The sequence below is a fragment of the Dreissena polymorpha genome, chromosome 6 (assembly GCF_020536995.1).
Source record: "Dreissena polymorpha isolate Duluth1 chromosome 6, UMN_Dpol_1.0, whole genome shotgun sequence".
NCBI classification, from domain to species: domain Eukaryota; kingdom Metazoa; phylum Mollusca; class Bivalvia; order Myida; family Dreissenidae; genus Dreissena; species Dreissena polymorpha.
The window spans coordinates 11,859,664-11,880,018 of NC_068360.1; the positions used below are offsets into that span (position 1 = coordinate 11,859,664).

A 20,355-nucleotide genomic window follows, 5' to 3' on the forward strand; every position below is an offset into this window, starting at 1 on the left:
GTAAGGATGTTAGGAACAAACAGTAAGGAAATATCCCTAATACAGTAAGGATGCTAGGAACAAACAGTAAGGAAATATCCCTAATACAGTAAGGATGTTAGGAACAAACAGTAAGGAAATATCCCTAATACAGTAAGGATGTTAGGAACAAACAGTAAGGAAATATCCCTAATACAGTAAGGATGTAAGGAACAAACAGTAAAGATATCACCCATAAGCACCAAGCTCTTTTGATCATTAAAATAGGTACACATTTATAAAATTTACATAGGTACACATTCAGTTAAGTTAAAAAAAAATTAAGTGTCCAGTTCATGAAACATCATGTTCATTTAATTGACCTGAAGCAATGTTAAGATTTTTTATTTCAGAATAAAAAGGAAATCAAAATACATGTGTCAACACTTCAAAAGCTTTGTTAAACATTTCTCAAGTCATGTACCCATCTGCACACAGTTGCACAAACACATACCTCAAACTTGCTCTGTGGAATGTAAGGTCGGTACTTGGACTTGAGGAAAGGACCGGCCACTATGCCCCCGACAAATTCCTTGTCTGAGACATGACAGTCCAGGAACTCGTACTCCGAGGGAATTGTGGTCAGTTGAATGGTTTCCTGGGCCTGAATCAAACACAACAGTACATCAGGGACCAGAGTACAGAAACATATATGACCCCTGCTCTGGAAAGATGGGGCTTAATACACGAGGGTAAAGTATATACATGTATGTCAGAGATTAGCCTGTGTAGTTGGAACAAGCGATTCAGTGGCAATACTCTTCTTAGTAAAAATCTAGTTTAAGCAAAAAGTTGTCTTATCTGGAACAATACTTTATGCAAAAAAATTCAACCTAGTTTCTCAGAACAGGGCCTATATGAAGCAAAATCTTATCCTGTGGCAAGTTAATATTTACCTTCTAAGTCTGAAACAAACAAAGCAAATAATCTACTTTATCACTCAAAAATAACATTTCAGAATTAATGTAATAATACAGAATTTCAGATATTAAGATTATCTGACATATATATTTCATTTAAGTCGTAATGTGTCCCTGAGCAACTTTGTTAAGAAAAGCTTTGTAAAAACTGACTCGCTTTTAATCAATATATCTGAGCCTTGTTCTTGGACAACGGGGCTTCATGTGTGAAAACTGTCATCCCAGATTAGCCTGTGCACTGTAGACAGGCTAATCAGGAACAAAAAAATTCAGCTTTCATGGTGTTTTTGTTACAAGGAGCTCTCTTCTTTAAAAAAAACACAACAGTTAAGACTTTGATCAGCCCGTGCAGGCTAATCAGGGACGACCCTCAACACTCATGCATTAAGCCCAATTTTCACAGAAAGCGGCCACCAGTGTCCGTACCTCTGTCTGGATGTTCAGCACCTTGGTCCTAACACGCGACATCTGTTCCAGCAGAGAGGGCAGGCCAGAACCAGTCAACTGAAATAACACATCAGAGGAACCAGTCAACTGAAAATCCTACATGAGATTAATCAGCCAACTGAATGTCATGTTTACCAGGCAAACTAGAGCTTTGTCACAAACGTGACCAATACCCCCACATGCCGCATTGACACAGAATATTTTGCATGTTGTCTTCACAAAAAACAGCAGACACCATGCTCAATGTTTAAACACACTAAGTGACCCGTGACCTAATTTTTTACCCGGCATGACCCATATTCGAACTTGACCTAGACATCATCTAGATACAACATCTGACCAAGTTTGGTGAAGATCAGATGACAACAACTTGAAATAGAGAGCGCAGACACTTAAAACAGACCGACCGACCGACCACCAGACCGACAGACAGACAAGCTCACTCCTCTATACCCCCCACCTAAACTTCATTTGTGGGGTAATAATGAAACTGAATATGGCATTAATCTGTCAACTAAAATAGATCACAAACAAGTCCACTGAAACTCTATATGAACTGAAATATAATATGTTATTAATCAGCCAACTGAAATATCATATGAAGAGAACCAATCAATTGAAATATCATATGATGAGAACCAGTCAACTGAAATATCAAATGATGAGAACCAGTCAACTGAAATATCATATGATGAGAACCAGTCAACTGAAATATCATATGACGAGAACCAGTCAACTGAAATTCCATATGACCAGTCATCTTAAATATTATATTTTGCGAACCAATTAAATAACAAGGGCTGTTTGTAAATACATGCATGCCCCCCATATGGGCTGTCCGTTGTAGTGGCAGCCATTGTGTGAATACGATTTTTGTCACTGTGACCTTGACCTTTGACCTAGTGACCTGAAAATCAATAGGGGTCATCTGCGAGTCATGATCAATGTACCTATGAAGTGTCATGATCCTAGGCAAAAGCGTTCTTGAGTTATCATCCGAAAATCATTTTATTATTTCGGGTCACCGTGACCTTGACCTTTGACCTTGTGACCTCAAAATCAATAGGGGTCATCTGCAAGTCATGATCAATCTACCTATGAAGTTTCATGATCCTAGGCGTATGCGTTCTTGAGTTATCATCCGAAAACCATTTTACTATTTCGGGTCACCGTGACCTTGACCTTTGACCTAGTGACCTCAAAATCAATAGGGGTCATCTGCGAGTCATGATCAATCTACCCATGAAGTTTCATGATCCTAGGCGTATGCGTTCTTGAGTTATCATCCGAAAACCATTTTACAATTTCGGGTCACCGTGACCTTGACCTTTGACCTAGTGACCTCAAAATTATTAGGGGTCATCTGCGAGTCATGATCAATGTACCTATGAAGTTTCATGATCCTAGGCCCAAGCGTTCTTGAGTTATCGTCTGACAACCACCTGGTGGACGGACCGACAGACCGACATGAGCAAAGCAATATACCCCCTCTTCTTCGAAGGGGGGGATAAAAATAGTAAAAAGGAAAAGTCATTAAAAATATCATATTACACCCAAATGTTCTCTAAACTATGGCGTGAAAGAAAATATTAACGGAAATGTACATTACAGTAACCAGTCAACTAAGTATCACATGAAGGGACACCTAAAATACCACATGTCAAGAAGCAGTTTTCTAAATATCTTGTCATAAGTTTTGTGACACAAAAATCCAAATACTCAGACATAAACAACATAAAAAATAAGTATAATTTTCCAACTATCAAGACTATTGCCAAGCAATATATGTCCCCTACCGGCTCCACCATTGCCAGATTTTTTTTTATTTGTTGCCAAAGTAACCAGAATTTTTGACGAAGGAACAAAATGAAATGACGTGCATAATGTCCTTATTGCCATCTATCCATGTTTCAAGTTTCATGAAAAAATATTAAGAACTTTAAAAGCTATCTAGCAGGATCCAGAAAAGTGTGACAGACTCACTGACTGACAGACTAACGGACACACAGAGCGCATACCATAAGTCCCCTCTGGTGAAACCGGTAGGGGTCAATAAATATTTATGTCCTACCTTGCACTTAAATTTCATTTACCCTAGGTCTAAATTATAATTCTAATTTCAATTTTACATCAAACAAACACAGTTATTGATAGACAAAGAAAAATAATTTTATATAACAAATTATTAGAAAAAGAAGCTTCCTTAAATGTACAATACAGTTCTTCAAATACATGCCAACACTCGGCTGGTTTTTCCCAAACATCAGTACAAAAAGTAATTTTGTAATTTGTAATCACCCAAATATGTCTCCATGTGGTAAACATTTCTCTGACTGTATGACTGCACTCGTACCTTTTGTTTGGAATCCAGTGTTGAGTGTTTTCTGTCCCCAACCCTCAACAGCTCATGAAGAGTGTCAATGTTCCTCATGAACTTGTCCAGTTCTCTAAAAAATAAGGAAAGAATTATGCTACATTTTTATGTCTGAGTCCTGGGTAGAACCAGTACATATTTTGAGTCTGGGTCCTGGGTAGAACCATGCAGTACATATTTTGAGACTGGGTTCTGGGTAGAACCATGCAGTACATATTTTGAGTCTGGGTCCTGGGTAGAACCATTACATATTAGATATATACAACATTCTCAAGGGTGACACCTAATCTCAAAACCACTTTCATGTGTTTGTCTTTAACTGGAACATCCTGGTAAACACTGGCTGTCATATTTAACAAACTGACTAATACGTTATTGAGCCTTGTTCTGGGAAGTAGGGTTTAATGCATTTGCATAAATTGTCTTCCAAGATAAGCCTGAGAAGTCTAATAAAGGACGACACTTTCTGCTTTAATGGCACTTTTCCTACAAAGGAAGTCTCTTATGGACAAAAATCCAGTTAAGGCGGGAAATGACATGCCTAATTTGCCAAAGAACTGCACAGGTTAATATGAAATGACACTACGCACATGAATTAAGACCCATCTTCCCAGAAAGCAGGTCAATTGTTTTTTCACATGAAACAGAATATTGTAGAAAACCAAGTATAAATAAAGAACACAATTTATACATGTTATGTATGCTAACGAAATTAATGACTATCAGAACAGTTATAACAAGCTATAATAACATAAAGTAAAGCTGGTTTTTTGTCATAATTAAAGACTGCAGTAAATCAAAGAAGCAAAGTTTTTGTTCTTGGAATGGTATTTATTTATATTATATAATACATTATATGGACTTAATTCTTAAGTGAATATTAAAAAATAATAGGCCACTGGGCTTAATGCATGTGTGTTAAGTGTCATCCCAAATTAGCCTTAGCAGTCTGCGCAGGCTCATGCAGTCTGCGCAGGCTCATGCAGTCTGCGCAGGCTCATGCAGTCTGCGCAGGCTCATGCAGTCTGCACAGGCTCATGCAGTCTGCAAAGGCTCACCAGGGTCATAACTTTCCGCTTTTATGTTCAAAGGAAGTCTCTTCTTAGCCAAAATCCAGTCTATGCAGTAAGGCAGTCCCTAGGACTTAACATTACACCCAAAAACACAGCTCATTTCATAGCTCAGTGACTACAGGCTCTACTGGGTTACCTCCTGAGTCCATCAGCAGTGGACTCGAGTAGCTTTGTGAACTCGTGCAGTTCTGAGTCCCCGGCATTCAGAGAGGCAGAGTCCTTTGACACACCATGGTCTATGTAGTCCTTCAAGGCCTGCTTGAACTTGGCTTCACATCTGAAAGGTCAACAATGTCGGGTCAAAGTGCAATCATGCAATAAATTAACATTTAAAGGCTCAAGTTTTAAAAGACACAGACTTATTCAATGATCATTTTTAGTGTGGAATATAAATCCTTAATAAGTCTCAAATAACAATTTGTTGCAGTTTTACCATTCAAATTTCTGCTTATGCTGCTCTTTTTTAGATATTGTTTGGCCATATGTAAATGAGTTTTGTACCATGTGTCATTATTAGATTTTTCATAAAGAATTATTACGGGGAAAGCAATACAATGCATACATTTCCAACTACAAGAAAGTAACAGCTCAATATCAATATGCTACTATAAATACAAAAATACAAATACTTTTTTCATCACCATATATGGGTATTTCAGAGTTAAATTGAGCCACAATTTGGGAAAAAGGACTTTATGCAAGTGCTTTAGGGCTTGTCCCAAATAAGCCTGTGCAGTAAACTCAGGATAATCAGGGGCAATAATTTTCGCCTACACTGGATTTTTGTGTTAAAAACAGACATCCGTTAATCGCAAAACCCCATAAAAGCAGAAAGTGTCGTCCTTGATTTGCTTGTGCAGACAGCACAGGCTAATCTGGAACGTCACTTCACGCACATGCATTAAGCCCAGTTTTCACAGAATGAGGCTCAATTGTAAATCTTGTACACACAATTTAACCCTTTCAGTGCGGGAACCGAATTTTGAAGGCCTTTGCAAACAGTTTGGATCCAGATGAGACGCCACAGAACGTGGCATCTCATCAGGATCCAAACTGTTTGCTATTCTGATAGTATTCTTTGAAAAAAATCGAAGAAAATGCTAATTTTAGAAATTCAGCAGACAACATTTTAGCAGAAGACAAATTTCCCAGCATGCAAAGGGTAAATACAGACAAAAGATGTACATACCTACAACAAAAGTTTTATAATATATGTAAGCAAATTTGTTGCTATAGTGCTAGCAATATTAAATCGTATGAATTGTAAAATGAATGTATGTTTCATAACTTCATGTATGCTGTACTCAAATAGCTGCACTTAAATATTCTGTAAATAACATGCTTGCATGTATGCATGTTGTATCTTATGGAAAGAATAGTTTATGTTCCCCTCCAATACATGTTCTTAAAATACTATGTTTAATAAATGCTTGTATGTATGTGTGCATGTCTGTAATATCTTACGAAGAAAATAAAAAACTTGTTAGTTTTTTTTTTTATCTTGTACACACTGTGACAGATCAAGTTGTGTGAATCTTTTCTGGAGATCTAGTTTGTCATGGTCCGCATGACCGTTGGATTTGCGCTCTTTCTGGCCAGGAGGTGGACTTCTGAGAGGGGGCATCTCAACAAAGTCTTCGTCTTCATCCTCCTCATCTTCCTCGTCATCCTCATCATCTGAAATATTGTGTTCATTTTAGCAACATTTTGGAAAAACTGGGCTTAATGCGTGAGGATAAAGAAAAGTCCTAAACAAGCTTTTGCAGTAAGTTTATCAAGGACAAAACTTTCCACTTTATGCCATTTTTTCTAAAAAGTAAGTATTTTCTGAACGAAAATCCAGTCTATAATATATAAGGCAGACTAATCAGGTTAATCTGGGACAAAACTTTATTCATATGCATCAGACCCAGTTTTACCATAACGCAGCTCATTTTGAAAACCACGACCACACAGCTTATCATGGGTGCCAAAAGGTACAAAATCTTATATTTAATCCTTTACCACTTAGATAAGCATTTTGACATATTTGTTGTCCAAAAATCCAATAATATTAAAGTCCTTTATTACAAGACTCAAGTTTACAAGGCTTCATTTCCAACCCTAACATACTGATGAGCAGCAAACAGCATAATACCTGAACAGACTGCAAATTACTCGCAGGTTTTATGCTGGTTGCATAAAGCTTTTTCTCTTTGCTTCTTAGCAGTAAAGGGATCATTCGTTTTGGAAAGAGTAAGAAAGACATGACATGGATGCAGCATTCCCTACCTGAGAGAGTGACATCTTCTGAGGAGCCATCTGGTGGTACAGGGTGCACCAAGGCACAAATCAGGCCATTGTTCTCCTTCTTCTTGATGTAGTCTGCTATCAGCTCTGTCAGGTCGTTGTAACCTCGCTGAATAGTACCTCCTTCTGACTGCAATCACAAACCATGCACACTGTATAATAGGTTTGCTGTGTCTTCTTGTTTGCCTTAGGAAGATAATCTAAGGATTTGTCATTAATTCAGTGCACTATGCTACCATGAAAGTCTATTTTACATTATGCTACCATGAAAGTCTATTTTACATCAACACTTTACTATGTGACTATTATATAAGACATCACACTTTGGATGGACATAAATTTACATTTATTTCATGTCCCTGTTGCATTTTTCATTTGTATTTATCTGTCTATACCTTAAGTATAATAAACATTTTTCCATCACTTTTTTCGTAACAGTGATGTAATTTTATCATTATAGTTGTAATTTTAAAATGCTTTCATGCACACATGGGCATAGTTTCATTTTGTTAGAATTAAAGATAAAATCCAATTAACATCAAGTTTTGTAGCAAATCCATTTAAACAAGAGTTCCGCTGTCCGATTCATATGCCCCCATAACAGAGCTTTGAACTAGTAACCCTAATTTCAAAAGAAATCATCTACTGTCCAAGGCCAATGCACATGTGAAGTATCAAGCCAATCAGTCAATTTGTTGATGAGTTATTGATCAGAAACAATTTTCACACTTATTGTGACAGCGACTTTTACCTCTGACTTAGTGACCTTAATTGCAATAGGGGTAATCTATTGTCCAAGGCCAATTCACATGGGAGGTATCTAGCCAATCCGTTTATTCATTGAAAAGTTATTGACCAGAAAGGATTTTCCAACTTATTGCGACAGTGACCATGACCTTTGATCTAGTGATCCCAATTTCAATAAGGGTCATATACTTTCCAATTCCAATGCACCTGGGAAGTATCAAGCCAATCGGTCAATTTGTTGACCAGTCATTGATCGGAAATGATTTTCCCACTTACTGTGACAGTGACCTTGACCTTTGACCTAATGACCCAATTTTCAATAGGGGTGATCTACTCAGGTTAAGGCCAATAAACATGCAAAGTATCAAGCAAATCGGTCAATACGTTGATGAGTTATTGATCGGAACCAATTTCCCCACTTATTGTGACAGTGACCTTGACCTTTCACCAAGTAACCCCAATTTCAATAGGGGTCATCTACTGTACAAGGCCTATGCACATGTGAAATATCAAGCCAATCAGTCAATTTGTTGACAATTTATTGATTGGAAACGATTTTCACACTTATTGTGATAGTGACCTTAACCTTTGACCTTGTGACCCCCATTACTATAGAAGTCATCTACTGTCCAAGGCCAATGCACATGTTAAGTATCAAGCCAATGGGTCAGTTGGTTAACAAATTATTGATTGGAAATGATTTTCACACTTAGTGAGATAGCGACCTTGACCTTTGACCTGGTGACCCCAATTTCAATGGGGTCTTCTACTGTCCAAGGCCAATGCACATGTGAAGTATCAAGCCAATTGGTCAATTCGTTGACAAGTTATTGATCGGAAACGAACTGGTCTACCGACAGACTGACTGACATACAGACCGACATCCAGCAAAACAATATACCACCTCTTCTTCGTAGGGGGGCATAATGAAGCAATATTATAAGTTTAAGTATCTACTTTACTTTTACTTTCCAAAATATATTAAATACTAAAGGTAAAACTGCATACAATGCATTATTGAAAAAAGACAATTTATTAAAATATTGCATTAAGCCAAGTTTCCCTACAGTGAGGCTCCTATGGATACCAACTTGTGGCTACAATGTGAGTTATTCTTGTAAGTTACCTGAACATGCAGCTTGCAGTCTGGGCCAGGTAGAACCCTGTACTGATGCACCTTGGATTGCATTCTGTAAACAGTGCAACAATCCATAGATGATATCTTGTGCACAATGAAAAGCATCCTTTAAAAATCAAAGAAATCAAAACTTGGATTGCCACCTGCAAAGAATTAAAACAAGAGGGCCAAAATGGCCCTAGTTCGCTCACCTGAGAGGAGTGGGTTCATTCAATCATAAATCAAACGTCAAATTTGACCTAGATATTGTCCAGACATACATCCTGGTAAAGTTTCATCATTATTGAACCATTATGGAGTGTTTTTGTTTTTGTAAGATATGACCTGGTGACCTATATTTTGAGTTGACCCCCATGACCAAACATCAAACTTTGCTTAAATAAATAGATATTATGACCAAGATTAATAAAATCTGAAACAAAATTGTGACCTCAAGAGAGTTAACAAGGATTTTGTATAATATAATGAAAATTTTGACAATCTATTAGAGACATTATTATTAATTATGCAACTTTGCTCATTATCAAACTTGACGGAGATCTTTCAGCAACTTTGATAAATAATGCTTGAGAAATGTGAATGCTAGAGTGTTTAAAAATGTGGACGGACGGACGGCGGACAAAGACCCATCCTAAAATCTCACCTGAGCAATCAGGTGAGCTAAAAAGTGTTTTGTTCACCGATCTAAGCCATTTTCCAACTTGTCAGAGAAATCAATCGAACAAATGTATTGACTAAGTTTCACGATGATTAGGCAAAAAATGTGACATCTATAGTGTTCACAAGGTTTCTCTCTAGTCATATAAGGAAAACTGCCCCACCACCCCCCACCCCTAATGGCCATATTTGCTGACCGATTGGGATCATTTGCGAACTCATCTGAGATATATATAAAACCAATCTTTTCACCAAGTTTCATGATGATTGGGCAAAAAATGTGACTTCTAGAGTATTCACAAGCTTTAATTTTTTACTATATAAACATAAGAAAACTGGCCCCCCCCCATTAGCCATGTTATTCAACGGACCTGAACCATTTTCAAACTAAACTCTCGTATCTAGGAAACAAATGTTCTGATCAAATTTCATTAAAATTGTGCCAAAAATGTGACTTCTATAGTGTTCACATGTTTTCACTTCATACATAATAATTATAGAGAAAAATGCCCCGCCCACTGGCGGCCATGTTTTTTCACCAATCTGGACCATTTTCGAACTCGTTCGAGATATCAATAAAACCAATGTTTTGACTAAGTTTCATGATAATTGGGCTAAAATTGTGACTTTTAGAGTGTTTACAAGGTTTCTCTATAGCCAAATAAGGAAAACTGCCCCGCCCACTGGTGGCCATGTTTTTCAATGGACTGGAACCACTAATGAACTCAACCAACATATCATTAAGACAAACATTTTGACAAAGTAACATGAAGATTGGGCATGAAATGTAACTTCTACAGTGTTTACAAGGTTTTTCTTTTTTTTGACCTAGTGACTTAGTTTTTGCCCCGGCATGACCCAGTTTCATACTCGACAGAGATATCATTGGGACAAAGCTTCTTACCAAGTTTCATGAAAATCCGCCAAAAAAATGTGGCCTCTAGAGTGTTTACAAACAAATGTGGACGGACGGACAGACGATGGACAAAGACCGATCACAAAAGCTCACCTTTTTTTTTCAGGTGAGCTAAAAATCAAATATAATGTCATGTGTTTTCCTCACTAACTTTCGAACTAAAATGCTGGAATGTTGGGGGCACTTAGAAATCAAGTTGGCAAAGTACAAAATCTTTAGAACTGGAAAATGTGTGCCTTATTTTAAATCCCAATTACAACAAGATACAAGCATTTACTTTTCATTTATGCATTCCTAATGCAAGTCATATATGCAGATATCCTAGGAAAAACTTGCAAAGATAATAGAGCAATAACCATACCCTTAACCCATTTATGCCTAGCGTCTAGAAAAAAGGCTTTGGCAAACAGCGCAGACCCAGATGAGACGCCGCATGATGCGGAGTCTCATCAGGGTCTGCACTGTTTGCTTAAAGGAATTTCTGTAAGAAATATTCTAAATATAGAAATAAATATACTAGACATCCCTTATTTAGGAAATAAATTGATCCAATTTAGAAGGATGGGAGAGTCCACTAGGCTTAAATGGGTTAAAATCATATACCCTTAGTAATCACTTTTTGAATCAGTTACTTTGCGATACCTATATTAAACTGATACTCCTCTAGTCACATAAGCATCCACAGCACACTCTCCATTCACATTTCCAGAATCCAGCACCAACTTGCGTATCTCGCCATACATGCAAGCATTGCACACTCATTGCAGGGGGAATGAAATTTTACAGAAAATTGTTGAGGTACCAGAGAGCTTTGCCAGACAACAGATGTTCTTGACAAAAATCTGGCACTTGCTTCATCCTGGAATCCATTCCCCATAAATCATGAAAAGTAAATCATCTTCAGTAAAACAATTGTCTTAAATATGGCGTTTTAAGAACAATTATTTTAAACAGTATTTTTTTCACTATTTTGGTAAAGAGGTCAGGTCCATTTGGATTCGGAAAAAATCTTGTTGTTGTGACTAAAACTAGGATTTTTTTTAAATATTAACAATGTCATTAATGGCAATGCATATTAATTAATACACTTTAACTCCATTATATTGCGGTCCGTTATAACGCTGTGTCCAATATAACGCGGGGGGTGCTTGGATCCCGTTTTTTCTCCAACCTTCCATTTCTGATTCAAGTCCATGTTATGCAACTTCATGTATTTTTCATAAATTCAAAGAAGCCGGCGATCACAGCTTGATTGCTTTATCCGTCCGTTTAACTGATTTTAACCGATTAGAGGTTAAACGACACTCGACAGCTAATTGGTGTTAATCTGTTGTGTAATGTCAATAAAGGTGTGAAAACTCGCGAGTCGGTGTTTATTACATGTATTCCCTATCAGAGCGGTTCGATGCGCTAATTTCAATAAGGCAACTGCAAGCGGAATAATTATCAAATTAAAGTTATTTAAAACGATTACCTGTTTATGTTTTGTATTTATCGTGTATTGTATTTCATTGTATAAACTATGGCTGAGTAAGTGTGTTATCGTTTATTATATGCTACACATGCTTGATAAATAAAAATATCTTTGTGTGTGTTTAATGTTTCAGTACGTATACGAAAAATAAATTTAAAAATCCTGACGATTTATTTACATGCTAACGCAGTGTAATAGTTAACAGAGATGCACTTAAATTTTTGCCCGTTATCAGAAAGTCCACGGAAAGCACGTTTTTCACATGCTGCGTATGACGCAATAAAACATTTCTTTGTACATGTATCGTATTGCATTCAATCTAAATTCGCTCGTCCAATGAAAGCTGTGTCCCATAATGCACTGTACTAATTTTTCTGAAAAATGGCGTAGGCATATGAATTTGTTTACGAACTTCGTAAACATATTTCTTGTCTTAAATGTTAAACATTATTTTTTCGTAAGTGATGTAATTATATTGGATTATCGGATAAATGTGCACATTAGAAAAGCGGTAGTTATACAGTGTTATCGTTCGATTCGGTTTACATGCATGCATTTGCGGATGACAACACAGCATGACGATACACAGGACCTATATTATAGGCTATAGTCTTTACCTGTTTTTATAGCCCCTAAAATAAATAAGCTCAAAACTTATAACGCTGTCCGTTTATAACGGTGTTGCGTGGCTTGGACCCCGTCATTCGCGTTATATTGGAGTTACAGTGTAATCAGGCAATGACAGTTGAGCTTATTAGCCCTTGAAATCTGTGCTGGAGTGAGCTAGAGGTTTCAGTTAGGGCAATACAATATTCCCTTTCTATATTTTGATAACAGTCTCAGACTGAACACTATAAAGTTACTTCTTCAAATCAAGAATAAAAATATTGTTGAACTTTCTAGAAGTTCCTTTAGGCAAAATCAAAGTTTCAGTGCCCAAACACTGTTAGTTATCTTGACAACATAGTCTAATGCGGCATGAAAAACATCATGATTTTCAGTAAATCATACAAAATTAATATGATCATTTATTACAACCAAAGTTATTGTCAATCTATGCAAGGCATCAGCTGTTGATATAATTATAGCTTAAAAAAAGCTAAATCCACAACAATCTGAAAGTTTGAGTGATTCTTTGAACCCATGATTTTGTGGATAAGGATGCAATTAAAGAATTGGGTTGCAAAAACTCATAAAATAAAACAAGAGGGCAATGATGGCCCTGAATCGCTCACCTGACTAACCTTGCTACATCAACTTAAATTCTATCAGACCCATATACAATCCCAAGCCAGACTTTATCAATCAATACATTCTGACAAAATTACATAAAGACATTATGAAAACTGTGGCCTCTTTTATCTACACTAGGTTTTACTAGAATTGGCCTGGTGACCTAATTTTTGACCCGAGATGACCCATATACGATCCAAAATCAGATATTATCAAGATAAACATTCTGCCCACATCTCATTAAGATTAGCTGAAAACTATGATCTATATTGTCTTCACAAGGTTTTTCTAAGATTTGACCTAGTGACCTAGTTTTTGACCACTGATGACCCAAATACAATCCCAACCCAGATTTCATCAAGATAAACATTCTGACCAAATTTCATAAAGATTGGATGAAAACTGTGACCTCTATTGTCTATACAATGGTTTTTCTATTATTTAACCTAGTGACCTAGTTTTTGACCTAGTGACCTAGTTTTTGACCCCAGATGACCCCAAAAAATCCCAACCCAAATTTCATCAAGATAAACATTCTGACCAAATTTCATAAGGATTGGATGAAAACTGTGACCTCTACTGTCTACACAAACAAATTGTTGATGTTTTCTTCTATTATTTGACCTAGTGACCTCGTTTTTTTACCTCAGATGACCCAAATACAATCAGAACCCAGATTTCATCAAGATAAACATTCTGACCAAATTTCATAAAGATTGGATGAAAACTGCGACCTCTTTTGTCTACACAAGGTTTTTCTATTATTTGACCTAGTGACCTAGTTTTTGACCCCAGATGACCCAAATACAATCCCTTCCCAGATTTCATCAAGATAAACATTCTGACCAAATTTCATAAAGATTGGATGAAAACTGTAACCTCTACTGTCTACACAAGGTTTTTCTATTATTTGACCTAGTTTTTTACCTAGTGACCTAGTTTTTGACCCCAGATGATCCAAATACAATCCCAACCCAGATTTTATTAAAATAAACATTCTGACAAAATTTCATAAAGATTGGATGAAAACTGCAACCTCTATTGTCTACACAAGAATTGTCTTTTATTTGACCTAGTTTTTGACCTAGTGACCTAGTTTTTGACCCAAGATGACCCAAATACAATCCCAACCCAGATTTCATCAAGATAAACATTCTGACCAAATTACATAAAGATAAGATGAAAACTGTGACCTCTACTGTCTACACAAACAAATTGTTGACGGACGGACGCACGCACACACGCACGCACACACAACGGACGCTGGACATCACATGGTCACATAAGCTCACCATGTCACTTTGTGACAGGTGAGCTAAAAACACACAAGAATCCTTCAATGCGATATCTTAAGTGAAATAGATTCCTTGGTATACAAGAAGCCGTAATATAATACCAGTCCATATCTGACAATTCATGTAACAAGTTTAAACACAAAATTCCCCTACAGGTGTAAAATAAGGAAAGTTCTTTGTTTGTTAAGCACGATTTTCTGTACAGCCTGTAACTTGATATTTTCTATCACGCTTTTCATGACCATTTCTCAATCTTAAAAATAACTGATAAAGATAAACATCTTTGGTGTCCTGGCATATCAATTTTTGCAAAACAGTGTGAGTGCAGAAAAGAAAGAAATGATATTGCACCTTAATGTTAGCAGTAAATTTAACCCCAAAAAAGGTTAGCCATAGTACAGTCAATCTTGTGCTTGCGACCACTTGAATTAAGCGACTTTTGTCTTATGCGACCACTTTAAATCCCGCCCCGAGCGTTTTACCTATATTTTCATGTTGTATTAAGTGACTTTTGTCTTACGCAACCAGTGACCGCTGATTTTAGTGTATTATGATGCCCGAGTCTTGAATTAAGCGACCGCTTTAAGGTAAAAGTGGTAAATCTGTTGACCATTCAGGGACAAATCAGTGTTGATTGTTTATCTAAGCCGATAACATAAACGATTACACCTTTGTTTTGATTTCACACCAGCCATTTTCCTTTGTCTCGATGACCGGTTCTGACCAGTGTTAATGCTGACTGCGTATCAATTTTTGGTGTCGAATAATACAGTGAGGTATTGCCAGTTCAGTCTACGGGTTAAAGAGTTTACTATCTGGGACGTTAAGTGACAAATTTGATCGCCGATTTTATTGCAGAAACAATGCGCCAACGCGACAAACATTTTCACAGTGTTCTCGAGAGGTGTAAAACATAAACTATTAATCGGTAACATGTACCGAAATCTGTTCATTACAAAATGTAATTGTTATTATGCTAATTAGTTTGTGTTAGCAAATTTTCCAATCAGGCGTGTTTATTTAGTTTTCAATCAAGGTGTTTTATTTATTTCCCTATGTACCATAATCGAGTCATATATATATATATATATATATATATATATAAGCTTACATGCAGAAATTAAAATGTCAAAACGGAAAGTATTAAATCAGAAAAAATCGGGTATTGGAAGTGTCAAAGAGTAAAAGTGCACGTAAATTTAATCGCGAATGAGTTTGGAGTCGGAAAAACCCATTCTCCGTGCAAACCATTTACATTGTATTTAGAATTAGAGAGAACAAATACAACTTATTTTAGTAAAAAAATGTTTTATTCATTTTATTTATATTTAGATTCATTTGATTACAAAAGCAGAAATACCTGTGTTAAAAGGAGATAATCCGATATCTGGATTTAAAATCAATGGTCCGCATCCATCACAAATGGCCTTTTTTTAATTTAAAGACCATTTTATTAAGAGACCACTTTTGGTTACTCCCTTTAGTGGTCTCTAAATACAAGATTGACTGTAGTTGGATTCAATAAAATATAAACAAGATATGTTTGCATAACATGTTTACCCCCCCCCCCCCCCCCCCCCCCCATACACACACACACCATCTCATCTCACCACTTGCATTTGCATTTGTCCCTGCAACCTCAATCTCATAAGAAGTCTTCCTCTCATCCCTAGTAACCATCAAATAACTAATTGCATAATGATGGGTCAAGATTTCATTGAGAAAAAAAATGGTCTGTCATATCATGTTCCTTTGGACCAGTGAATGCTAGCATTGATAGCCAGCTTCTTGTCATATCGAGAAACCATCATACCAAATTCCATGATTGTAGGACAAAAGGTAAACCAGTGTGGTTCAAATTTCATGGTTCAAGCCCATTTGACCTTGACCTTTGACCATGTTAAACACAAAATCAATTAGTCTTTTCCTTTCATCTGAAGGGACAATCATATCAAATGGCAGGATCATAGGCTGATTGCCTGATCATGGGACCACATGGAAATGAAATGATCTACTGACCAACAAGCCAACTGTCTGAGGCAGCAACCAACTGACCAAGGCAGCAACCAACTGACAGACATGTGTAAAGCAATACACCTTTACCCCTGCTTCTTCAAAGTGGGCCATCATTAATTGCTAAGGACTATGGACCACACTGGTCATGATTACAGTGACTTACAAGAATAGCCTTATTCACCCAATAGGATCACCTTTACCACAAAGTTATCCAGGACATATTCATCAACCCCTCTGTGAATACTAAATAAACTTTTTTAAATCATAATATTACAAAGGTATCTAGTACGTTCTTATATTTTGAACTTTACAGGTTTAAAACAAGTAAATATTGCTTGAATTAATATTGTGTGTGCCTTTTATAAGCAGAAAACCAGGATTTCACATATTATATATGAAAAGAAATTTAACTTGAAACAATCAAAGTTAATATTCCCTTAGGTTGTTTCTTTATGAAAATGCTAAAAACCCACATGAATGATAATCAAAGCGAGCCCCTTGGCCTACTTACAGCACACAGAGGACGTACGCTCCAGACAGGGACTCTGAGTCACGCACAAGGAAACTCCCATCATCCTTGGCCTGGGTCAGCAGCACCTCGGCCTGGAAGCGTGTGATCCCCTTGTGAAAGAATGCAACGGACATCCTCGTATGGATGTCACGTAACTGTGGGGGCCTCGTGTACCTGGAATCACAAAGTAGAGAACAATTTTAGGAAAGTTGAGTGTGTCTGTGCATGTGTGTGTATTTCGAAGTTTATGAGGTGGCTACATAATGTGAGAACCAAGAGTGTGTCAAATCACTCCTACCTAATTAACTATTTGACTCACGAAAGTTGGGATGATTTTTTTTAATAAAGCTCAAATGTTCAGCTATTGTTTTTTACTTAAATATACACTGTAACTCCAATATAGCGCTGTCAATGGGGTCCAAGCCGCGAAACAGCGCTATAACGGATCCGCGTTATAGGTTTTGAGCTCATTTACTGCAGGGCGCTATAAAAAAAACAGGTATAGAATAGCCTATAATATAGGTCATGTATATTGCCATGCTGTGTTGACGCAAATACATGCATATAAACCGAATCGTATCGATAACAGTATACATACCGCTTTTCTTATGTGCACATTTATCCAATAATCCAATGAAATTACAACATCACTTAAAAAATAATAATCTTGAACATTAATGACGATATATGTTTAAGAAATTCGTAAACACAACCGTTCGCATATATGCCATTTTCAGAAGTGTTAAGAGTACAGTGCATTATGGGGCAGAGCTTTCATTAGACGAGCGACTTTAAATTTAGATTGAATGCAATACAACTAATGTACAAAAATTGTTTTATTGCGTCATATGCATGCAAAAAACGTGTTTCCCAGGGACTTTCTGATACCGCGCGAAAATGAAAGTGAAACTATGTTAACAATTGCCGGTACACTGCGTTCGCATGTAAATGAATCGTCTGCATTATTTAATTTCTTATACACGAACTGAAAGATTAAATGACATAATACTAGAATGATAATGAAATGACAGAAAAAGTTGTTTTATACAGTAAGCAGTATATTTCACAGCCGCTCATTTAATATAGTCAAACTGCAACCATATCAAAGTAAGAATGTTACAATCGTTTTGAATTACTTGAATTGTATAACTATCCCGCTTGCACTTAACTTATGGAAATTATCGCACTGAACCGCTCTGATGAGGAATACATGTAATAAACACTGACACGCGAGTTTTTCACACCTTTATTGACATTACACAACAGATTAACACCAATTAGCTGTCGGTGTTGTTTAACCTCGAGGCGATTATAATCGGTTCAACGGACGGTTGAATAAAGCAATCAACATGACTGTGATTCCCGCCATCTTTGCATTGTCTGAAAATACATGAAGTTGCATAATACCGATTTGAATCAGAAATCAAATGGAAGGTTGGAGAAAAAATGGGTTCCAAGCACCCTCCGCGTTATATTGGATTCAGCGTTATAACGGAGCGCTTTATATTGGAGTTACAGTGTATTTTTATTTTGGTGTGGTCTTGTGTTGTGTGTGAGAAGACAGAGTAGCTGAAAGAAACTCCACCTGTTCAATATTGTGACCACAACCACACTCACATGCTTCCAGGAACAGGGATTAACCCATGTATGCCTAGTGGACTCTCCCTTCCTTCTAAATTGGATCAATTTATTTCCAAAATTAAGGATGTCTAGTATATTTATTTCGATATTTAGAATATTTCTAAGAGAAATTCCTTTAAGCAAACAGCGCAGACTCTGATGAGATCTGGGTCTACGCTGTTTGCCAAGGCCTTTTTCTAGACGCTAGGCATAAATGGATTAAATCCAGGTCACCCACGTGAGAAGCATTGACTTGAGTACTAGGTAAATATAACAATGTTAGATCTAATGAGAAATAACAAGAGATGTGTTTGTCAAAAACACAATGCCCACTATTGCGCTGCTATGAAGCCATAAATTTGACCTTTGACCTTGGAAGGATGACCTTGACCTTTCACCACTCAAAACGTGCAGCTCCATGAGATACACATGCATTTTAAATATCAAGTTGCTTTCTTCAATATTGCAAAATTTGACCTTTGACCCTTGAAGGATGACCTTGACCTTTCACCACTCAAAATGTGCAGCCTCCATGAGATACAAATGCATGCAAAATATCAAGTTGCTATCTTCAATATTGAAAAAGATATCAATATCTTCAATATTAAAAATATGACCTTTGACCTTGACCTTGAGGATGACCTTGACCTTTCACCACTCAAAATGTGCACTCCATGAGATATGCATGCATTTTAAATATCTAGTTGCTTTCTTCAATATGGCAAAAATTTGACCTTTGACCTTGAAGGATGACCTTGACCTTTCACCACTCAAAATTTGCAGCTCCATGAGATACACATGCATGCCAAATATCAAGTTGCTATCTTCAATAGTGAAAAAGTTATGGCCAATGTTTAAGTTTTCTGATGGACGGACAGACGCCATATATTAGACATTTGACCTTGAAGGATGACCTTGACCTTCACCTTTCACCACTCAAAATGTGCAGCTCCATGACATGCAAAAGCATGCCAAATATCAAGTTGCTATGTTAAATATTTAAAAAGTTATGACCATTAAAGTATTGGACGACGGACGGGACTGACGGACAGTTCAACTGCTATATGCCACCCTACAGGGGCATAAAAATATGCACTTAGCCATTTTAAAACCAAAAATGATTTCTCATAGTTTAATACTTTGTACAGCTGATTTTTCTATTTACAAGAGTTTAGATATGAATTTTAACTTAATGTACTCTATATTTTGTGTCTTGTTCTGAGAAAACTGGGCATAATGCATGTGCATAAAGTGTCATCCCAGATTAGCCTGTGCAGTCCGCACAAGCTAATCAGGGACGACACTTTCCACCTTAGCTTGATTTTCGGCAAGGAGGGACTTCCTTGAAACTAAAACTACTATAAAAGTGGAAAGTGTCGTCCCTGATTAGCCTGTGCGGACTGCACAGGCTAATCTGGGATGACACTTTATGCACATGCATTATGCCCAGTTTTCTCAGAACAAGACACATTTGAATAGTCTTAAACCATTAGATCAAAAGTAATAATTCAAAATAGATCAAATGATTTTATACACCAATAACTTGCCTTATCTATAAACCATATCAACTCTCAAAGACAAAAACAAACAATAAAACAACAGTTTTGATCAGTTGCAATAACATTTT

General features: G+C 36.8%; 1 protein-coding gene across 1 annotated transcript in view; it reads right to left on the bottom strand.

The window, feature by feature from the left end:
- LOC127834681 (phosphatidylinositol 3,4,5-trisphosphate 5-phosphatase 2A-like) overlaps window positions 1-17,303 on the bottom strand; it is a 63,734-nt gene extending 46,431 nt beyond the window's left edge. Inside the window, exons 1-8 of the mRNA XM_052360704.1 lie at window positions 17,109-17,303; window positions 8,995-9,058; window positions 7,104-7,251; window positions 6,344-6,509; window positions 4,969-5,109; window positions 3,739-3,832; window positions 1,365-1,442; window positions 473-622 (exon numbers count right to left, since the gene is read on the bottom strand). Coding sequence (XP_052216664.1) covers window positions 473-622; window positions 1,365-1,442; window positions 3,739-3,832; window positions 4,969-5,109; window positions 6,344-6,509; window positions 7,104-7,251; window positions 8,995-9,058; window positions 17,109-17,242 — 975 coding nt within the window. The 5' untranslated portion in view covers window positions 17,243-17,303. The remainder of the gene's footprint in view (window positions 1-472; window positions 623-1,364; window positions 1,443-3,738; window positions 3,833-4,968; window positions 5,110-6,343; window positions 6,510-7,103; window positions 7,252-8,994; window positions 9,059-17,108) is intronic.
- Between the last annotated feature and the right edge of the window lie 3,052 nt (window positions 17,304-20,355).